Below are 8,467 nucleotides of genomic sequence, written 5' to 3'. Positions count from 1 at the left end.
GAACAGAAACGTCTCTAAAACCAGAGCACACGGGGACACTCACCTGTAGCCATCCCAAACCCCAACCAAAGCCTCCTCCTGCAGCTGAAGAGGTGGGAAAGGGGCATCTCACCCCCGCTGGAAGGGGATGAGCTTCCACAGCCAGCAGGACCCACTCAGTAGGAGCCTTGGGGTGCTGGAGCAGTGGGTGGACACCCAGGCTCTGCCACAGCCCTGTTCACCTCTCCTCAAAATTGACCCTAAATACACATCATCTGGCACACAGAAGTGTGATTCTAGAAAAGAAGTTCAACATTTGATGAGTAAATTGTAAAAAACCCAAGTTTATTTGAAAAAAAAAAAACAAAAAACAAAAAAACAAACCAAAACAGCCTCTTACATGATTTCTGATCAACATTTACTAGAACTTTGAGAGCCATTAACCTGCTCCACGTACGTTGAGATATTTTCCAGCACTAAAAAATAAAAAATAAATACGTACAAATTCCTTCCTCCCCCTTAAGTGTCCTAGATTCGAGTAGTTAAGGCATCCACTGCCTTAAGATCTCAGTTGAACAGAAGCAAGTAAAAGAGGTTTCTCTAAGAGATAAAAGAGCAAAAGCAGAAGGCCTGTCTCAGGGATGTACCATCTCCACCCGGCCCACCCGGCCCCTCTGCTCTGCCCAGGGTCAGGCACCCAAAACACCCATCTGGGTAGGACTGAACAGCGCAGGGATGCTCCAGTGGAAACCCACCCCAAGGGGGGGACGGGCAGCACAGCCCAATGGCAGGACTGAGGCCGGCACCCTGACCCGGCACCGCCAGCTGAGCCCCCCGCATCCGCACCCGTTTCACATCACCCAGTACTGGGCTGAGAAGAGGCACTGCTAGGGTAGAGTCAGGGGGCAGGGGGGGACCCCAGCCCTCCCCACGGGGGCTCGGCTGCAGGGGCCGGGTGCACAGGGACTGCCGCGGCCCCGGAGCGGGCAACGCTGCCCAGCGTGAAGCGCGGTCGTCCTTCTCCAACCCCAATATCCCGTGAGAGCACAGCTACAAAAGAGGGATTTTAAAGAACTACAGTAGCTAAAGTGTTTTCAAAACATACCTAAAGACCACCTACAGAGCCAGGAGGCACCGGGCACGGGAGCCGAAGACCACCCTGCCCCATGCCCAGATCTCCCCCTCCGTGGAGGGCCTGCGGTAAGAAGCGTGTGAAGCAGTATTCATCCGGGACTGGCCCTGAAGCCCATCGTGCTTCAACAAATCCAGTATCCTGCTTTTTATGGCTTTTTAACAACAAAACTCCCCCAAACACACGCATACGCCCCCCCACCCCCACCCCAAGCAGAATACAGAGCTAAAGCACGGTTTAGAGTTAAGGCTCGTCCAGATTCAGCTAGATATGAAGACTGTAAGGCACGTATTAGTACATTCATGTTACTGTTAAAAAGCCAGCCTATAAAAAGCCCCCCTGCCCCCCGACCCACGAGGATACTGTGTGCGTAGCCCTGTTACCTTTGTTGAACACAGATGGAAAGACAATTCAGAGCCTGGTTAAAAATGAACACCTGGTTTAAACACTTCTCACGGCCGCCCAGCGCCAGTGGAGCACTGCCCCAGCCGCCGCGCCAGGGCAGCGGCGCTTCCCCGACACTCCGGGATTGAGACCGGTCCCTCACATGTGGCTCTCCTCCTCTTTGACACCATCCTCCGCGCTCTTCTGAGGCGAGGGGGCCACGTCGTTGTTTGCCTCTTTCTGCTTCTCAGCCTCGTCGATGTTGGTCTCCTCCTCCTTCCCTTCGTTCCTCGCCTTCTCCTCCGCCTTCTGCTCCTTTGCCACCAGGCGGTAGTTGATGCCCATCCCGATGAAGAGGTAGATCCCAGAGACAATGAGGATGATCCCACAGGCCCAGTATGTGTACTTGTAGTCACCGTACATGTCGTTGAGCTTCCCTGAGGGACAGAGAGGGGACAGCTTAGCGGGACACCCCCTGAACCGCTCCAGGTTGTGGAGATGCTCCCAAGAGCAGCCCGTGCCCATCACCCTCAGCTTCGGTCCTTTATTCCTCCAGCCCCTGCTCGCCCACCCGGTGCCAGGGGCTCAGCCCCCAGCTCCTCAGCCATCCCTCAGATGCTGGGGCAGCCTCAGGGCCAGCGCTCGCCCCCCCTCGCCCCAGCCCCAGCGCCGAGGGCTGCCCCACCGCTCAGAGGGACCTGCCACTGCTCGGGGAGGCCGGGCAGAGCTCCCCGGGCACAGCACGCCCTACCTAGCAGAGGGGGTCCCAGAAGCACAGGGCAGCACTCCACGATGGTCACCAGGCCGACAGCGCTGGAGAACCGCTGCGCTCCCACCAGGTCCATCAGGGTCTCAAACAGGACCGAGCTCAGCCAGCCAAAGGCAAAGCCGAAGAAGCCGGCGTAAATGCAGAAGCCGGCGTAGGTGGGGGACATGGGGGCCAAGAGGTGGCACACCCCGTTGTAAATGACAGAGATGGCGAAGAAATACTGGACTCTGGGTCTGATCCACTTGGTGTTTGCCACCAGTCCCATGGAAGGCCTGGCCACCATGTCGACGAAGGCCAGGATGGAGAGCAGGAAGGCTGCAGACTCGTTAGCAATCTTCTTGCTCTTTGCGTAATTGCTGAGGAAGACCAAGGGAGTGAATAGCCCGAAGAACATGATCACGTTGCCCGACAGATAGAGCAGGAAGCCCCTGTGCGTGAACAGGGAAAGGTCCAAGAACTTGTTGATGGTCTGGAAAAACGTGCTCTTCTGTTTCTTGGCCTTCCCACCAATGAGGTCTGTGCCAGTGTCACCGTCATCCTTTTTCACCGCCTTCCCAGCTTCCTGCAGCACCTCCTTAGCAGCCTCTTTCTTCAGCTGATCTGGCTTGGGGCCTATGGGCCGCATCAGGGATCCGGCGACGCAGCAGTTCAGCAGGAGACCGCCGAGGATGAGGAAGCTGCCACGCCAGCCAAATATGCCAAAGAAGAGCTGGTTCACAGGTGCCAAGGTGGAGAGGAACACAGGGCTGCCTGCCATCGCCAGCCCGTTAGCTAGGGGACGCTTCTTGAAGAAGTACTTGCCGATCATGGTTAAGGCTGGGTTCAAGTTAAATGCAAGTCCAAGGCCTGAAGGAGAGGAGAGACAAGGGGCTCAGAGCTCGACCACCCCCACAAGCCAGCAGCACCAGCAGAAGGGCTGGTGGGACGAGCCAGAGAGTGGGCTTTCACAGCTCCGTTAAGGCTGTATTGACTTCCCAATTGCACGAGCAGCACTCGGTCCCTGCTGCCGACTTGGGAGGAAGCACCAGGGCAGCAGAGAAGCCGCGTGCAGGAATTCAGGAGCCAGAAGGGGAGAACCGCCCCGGCTCGTGACAAACCTTATGTCGACTGGCTGGGCACAAGCCTAACCCAGGGCAGGAACAACAGATGCTCTCTATTCTCAGTACCAAATACTAGTCCCGTGTAGAGTCACTAGTACAGTCTCCCCAAGTTATGTCACCAGGGCCATCTCTTATTAGAATATGGAACAGGAATCAGGATTTATGCAAATTCACCACAGACATGCCCTAATAATTACTGGGTCTAAGTTGCTCCTCTTGCTGCCTCAGGAGAGGACTTACCTCCATTGCAGCCCCCCTAGGGCAGAGCCATCACTTACCCCCTACGACCCCAACGCAGAAGTAGAGCTCCTCCACCGTGTTGCAGAAAGAGGCTGCTATCAGCCCACACCCGGAGAGGCAGCCGCCAGCGATCATGATGGGCCGGCTGCCGTATTTGTTCACCAGGATGCTGCTGATGGGACCTAGGGTGTTGAAGGAGATATGCCCAGAGATGACTTATCTTTGCACGAGAGACAAAATAGATGCATGCAAGCACACTGGAGGTTTATTGCCACAGGATTCTAGCTTTCGCAGAGTGACACTTCACCCACCGAGGGAATTGGGGTAAGGGGAAAGGACAGGAGGTTCAGAGGCAGCTGGAGATAAGAGAGTGAGATGTGGTTAGAGCACAGAAAGCTGAGGCTTCTCCTCTGAGCAAGCTGCCTTCTGTGGGCTAAGCCAGGAGCTGCCTGGACACCAGCTGCCACCCAGGGACAGGGGTTTGGGACAGGGTAAAGCCACCCAGCCCCACGCAGTGCTCTCCTTTGGGCTGGGGGCTCTGCCCTGCTCGTGGCCACCTGCCCAGCACAGGCTGAAGTCTGGGCAGCAAAGCAAGCACACAGCAACTGCCTGTCTCCAGTGAGAGGTTTCTGATCAAGACCAAAGCTGCGAAAAAAACAGCTTCGAGGGGCGCAGGCAAAGCCCCCCAAGGGCTCGCGGGAGGAGTGGCACCGTGCCACCCCGGGGAGAAGGGGTGCTTCTGTTTTCACTGCTACCCCTAAGGTGGGACAAGCCCAATTGCTCTGCACACCCACCTTTTAAGTGCTTCATTATCAGCTTTAATCCAAAGCAAACAGTGATTAGATACTGCGAAGCATGCTCTACAGATACTAAAATGTATTTAAATAAACTGAATGAACATCCATTGAATATTAACAGACCTAGTTTTGCCATTAACAGATAGCAAGGTTGTCAACATGTTATTCATGGGTCCTCAGACTCTACTTGACCTTTCTGCCCAGTTTAAACAAAGCCTGGAGAAGGTTACAGAAGCCCTGCTGCCAGACACTGCCCCCAGCCCCATGGCATCCCACTCACGGCAGCCGGTGTGGTGCCTATGTGCCAGCGGCTCCAACCTGATGCCACCAGCAGTCATGGAGGGGCCATGTCCCTGGTGCCATGAGAGGCAGCAGCAGGTCCCAGAGGCTGTCACATCACCCCAAGCCCCACACTCTTCCCCGCAGAGCACTCAGCACTTTGCAAAACCCGTACCTTGAACCCAGCAAACATGATGCCCCTGGACAGAGTCTACAGGCAGCAGCAGCCTTTCCTCCAGGAGATCCAGTCTTGAGCAGCAGGCTCCAAGGGCAGCTAGCAGGAAGCTACCTGGCTGGGCAGCATTATGTACCCTGGTGGCAATTTCTCCCCCCCCCCCCTTTTTTTTTTTTTTTTAATTAATTAAAAAAAAAAATTCACACCCACTCCTATCTTACAGATCTGCATGAAGCACTTCTGACCAAATGTTAGCAGATCTATTTTGATTATTCATGCTGTGAAATAAGTGTAAGTAATGGAGCCAGAGTCCTCCCTAATCCTAAATGTGGAGTTGAGCAAAGGGCATGAGATCATTACATCCATGTACCCTGATGGTGACTGCATGGGGCAGCTGCATGGGGCTGCAGGACATGCCGCTCCACCACCGCCAGCCCTGCCCAGGACAGGAGCTACCCCAGCTCTGCAAGATACCATCAGCCCAGCGTGTTTTGCCAAAGCATAAGCTACTTTTTTTTGCCTCCAAGCAATCCCACAGGTCCTGCAGGAAGGTGACCTGGAGGACAGGGAGAATAGGATGCGCACTGTGACCGCTCCAGTGCGATTCAGACCCTGCAAAGGGTCTGGGCTCAGGCTGCAGGAGCCCTAGAATGAGTGAGTGGGGCAGCAGCATGTTCCCATGCTCCAGCAGCTGAGGGATGCACCTGGGCAGGTCTGAGGTACCTTCAGCATCCTTGCCACCAGCTTACGGGCAAGCAGTTTCCAGACTGGTGAGCTGCTGGGATTTAATGGCAACAGTTCAAAGGGAGCAGGAGAGACAGTGTCAGCATGGAGGGAGGGGGACAGGGGGACGACCCCAAGACTGGAGGAGGGAGCTCTCACCCCAGCTGCTGGGCAGCTCCAGGCAGAGCTGCCCCTGGGGCACCCAGAGGAATCAGCTCTGAGCTATTAGGAGAGGAGGAATGGCCCAGATTGAGTCTCATTAAGGCAGTTACACGGTTTACAAGCTTGTTATAACATCGGAGCAGGGAAATGTGCTGGTCGCTTCGCTAGCTGAGCGAGGACAAAGCCAAGCCTGTTTCCCCAAAGGAAAAGCCTCGTGCTTAGCCGGGCACTGACGTCAGCTCCTTTCGATGCACAAATGCAACGAGGACGTGGGCAGTTCGCCAGCTGGGGATGGCAGCAGTACAAGCTCCGTTTTGCCTCTGAAGTGGACACAACAGCAGGCTCCCAATAAGAGTTTCTTTCAGCCGAGTGACCCAGTGCAAAGCTGCATTTGCAGGTGGGTACAAGACACCAGGGTTTGGAGACTGGCGAGGCGAGGGCTGGGAACGCATCGCCCTGCGGGGAGCACTCTGCCTGCTCCTCGCTGGTTACAGACAACCATAAAGCACACAGCCTGGGGATTAAAAGACTCCAAGAAACAGTTTCTGAAGGATGGGGGAGGGGAGCTGCTTCAGTTTAAGTAGTTTTGCTTTATTCTGCTCATGTCTCTACTTCCAGCTACGGCGCTGCTCTGCACCAGTGAGGAAGAACAGGCAGTGCCAGGTTTCAGAGCACTCCAGAACACAGAGCTGACCAGAAACTGGGGACAGATCCCTAGATATGGCCACTGTTTGCTGGAAACAAATAAACAAAATTAAAAAAAATCTATGTCTTATCTAAAAGAAAAAGACCGCGTGAGCGGGGCTCCTACATATGGCCCAGCACCTCCCCTGGCCTTCAGGCAGGCGCTGGAAGCAGACAGAGCCCACAGCGCACTGTAACAAGGACAAGGGCAGAATTACACAAGTCATAATTCCCCGGAAAGATTTTACTTACAGCTTTGCAGAGGAGGACAGATTAACCCGGTTTTTGCATTCTGGGCATTAAATAGAACTTTTCGAGCAACTTCCATCAAGCAAACTCGTGAAGGGAAGTTTTGCTCTCAAGGAGAGAATTCCAACTTTTAACAAAGTTTCAGTTGTTGTTACTATAGCAAGGTGCAAATAATCAGACCCAGCAGGAGAGCTGCATCCTGTACTGTGACACACAAGCAGGCGTACTGCTGCCTCCAGTCCACTTACCTCCCGCATACATAACAGCCAGCATGATGGAGGAGATCCACGAGACTTTGCTGCTGGACGCATTGAAGATGACCTCAATCTCTTTGAAGAACACGGTGATGGATTTGGGGAAGGCATAGGAAAACCCAATGGAGATGAAGGCTCCGATGACCACAGCCCATCCCCATCCTCCTTCAGGAGGAGTGTATCCCACAGGGCCTCCGATGGCCGGTGGCATCTTGAACCTAGTTGGTGATGACTCAGTTGGGGTTCAAAGATCTGTAAAGGACAAAGTATTGCCTCAGCTGAAAGAATATGGCTGCATCCCAGCTCCCTGGCATGCAACGGCACGGCTTGAGCCCTGCTTTTGAGGCTGGCATGGTACCAGTGCCCCAGGCCATCTCTGGGAGAGCTCATCCGGGGCTCACCCGCACACCAGCCTCATAACGCTGTCCCAAAACACATGCTCAGGTTGCGGCTGGCCTTTAAGAGCCCTGGCCAACAAGTATTTATCAGCAACAAAGACGTGATACCCTGTCCTAAGCTGAAAAGGGCAGGCAATGTCCTAGCCAGCAGCAGCCAGAGCAGAGCGGTGAAGCGGGCAGGGCTACCTGCAGCACAGGGCTGGACCTTCGGAGGGTCGAGCGGGGCAGCGGCCAGGCTGGTCAGGGCTCGCCTGCCTGGGGCAGAGCCCCTGCAGCTCCTCCAGGAGCACGATCCCAGCACCACCCCGGCACACCGTGGAATCTTGGCAAGCCCCGGGCCACCCGGAGCAGGAGCAGCACACCCAGGTTATTAAATGCAGACACACCAGGGGAAATAAGTCCACGTGCACGAGCCAGGACACCTCCATTTCTGCAAAGAGAGAGCAGGCAGGCAGGTGTCACAGCACACCTGCCAGCCATGAAGGTCCACGGGCTGCGGATAAACCTAGCCTGAGGTGACAGGGGAAGGCTCCCACACACTGCCAGCACTGCCCAGGGAGGGGAGGTGGGTCTGCCCGGAGCAGCCTCAGCAGAGCCCAGGTCCCCAGGGGCTTGGCCCCAGCACGGTATCCCCGACCCAGCTGCGGCCAAACCCTCCTCCCCTACTGAAAAGGCTACAGTGGGTTTCACAAAAGCACCCCAAGTGTAAAAACCAATTCGCCTTAAAAGCTCAAAACCAGAAGGGATTAGAAAACAAAATAAATGGGGAAATGTCATCCAGGCTTGCTAAAGCGCAGAATCCCCTTAGAGAGGCCGATTCGGAGCAATTTGGAGACTGGCAGGGTCAGGCTGCTCCCACCTTCCCCATGCTGCAGCTGCCGCACGCCTGGCTCGCACCCTGGGGCTGCGGTTACTCAGAAAGTAAGGCTGCTTCAGGCAGCAGAGAGCAGCACAAGCCGTCCCAGGGAGGAAGCGCAACCAGAGCCGCTGCTCACATACGTCGTTTACAATATGCAAAGCAACAGGAATCACTACAGTCCCCGGAACTCCTGTGTGCCCCCGCAGATTTTAGAACACACTTTCTGATGCCCTGTGGCCCTCCCTGGCCTCACAGCCACAGACACCCCACCCCCCCGCCACCC

At 55.3% G+C, this 8,467-nt stretch overlaps 1 protein-coding gene across 1 annotated transcript; it reads right to left on the bottom strand.

Annotated features, from left to right (window-relative positions):
* Positions 1-353: 353 nt before the first annotated feature.
* SLC16A1 (solute carrier family 16 (monocarboxylate transporter), member 1) lies at positions 354-7,201 on the bottom strand. The gene is made up of 4 exons (XM_010578766.1): positions 6,922-7,201; positions 3,643-3,786; positions 2,247-3,110; positions 354-1,932 (listed from the first exon to the last, which is right to left on the bottom strand). Exons 1-4 carry the CDS (start codon positions 7,136-7,138, stop codon positions 1,655-1,657), a joined length of 1,503 nt encoding a protein of 500 aa, XP_010577068.1. The 5' UTR covers positions 7,139-7,201; the 3' UTR covers positions 354-1,654.
* Between the last annotated feature and the right edge of the window lie 1,266 nt (positions 7,202-8,467).

Source organism: Haliaeetus leucocephalus, unplaced genomic scaffold, assembly GCF_000737465.1.
Source record: "Haliaeetus leucocephalus isolate CR32 unplaced genomic scaffold, Haliaeetus_leucocephalus-4.0 Scaffold68, whole genome shotgun sequence".
In the NCBI taxonomy this organism is placed as follows: Eukaryota; Metazoa; Chordata; class Aves; order Accipitriformes; family Accipitridae; genus Haliaeetus; species Haliaeetus leucocephalus.
This window is presented reverse-complemented; position numbering and strand designations above follow the sequence as displayed.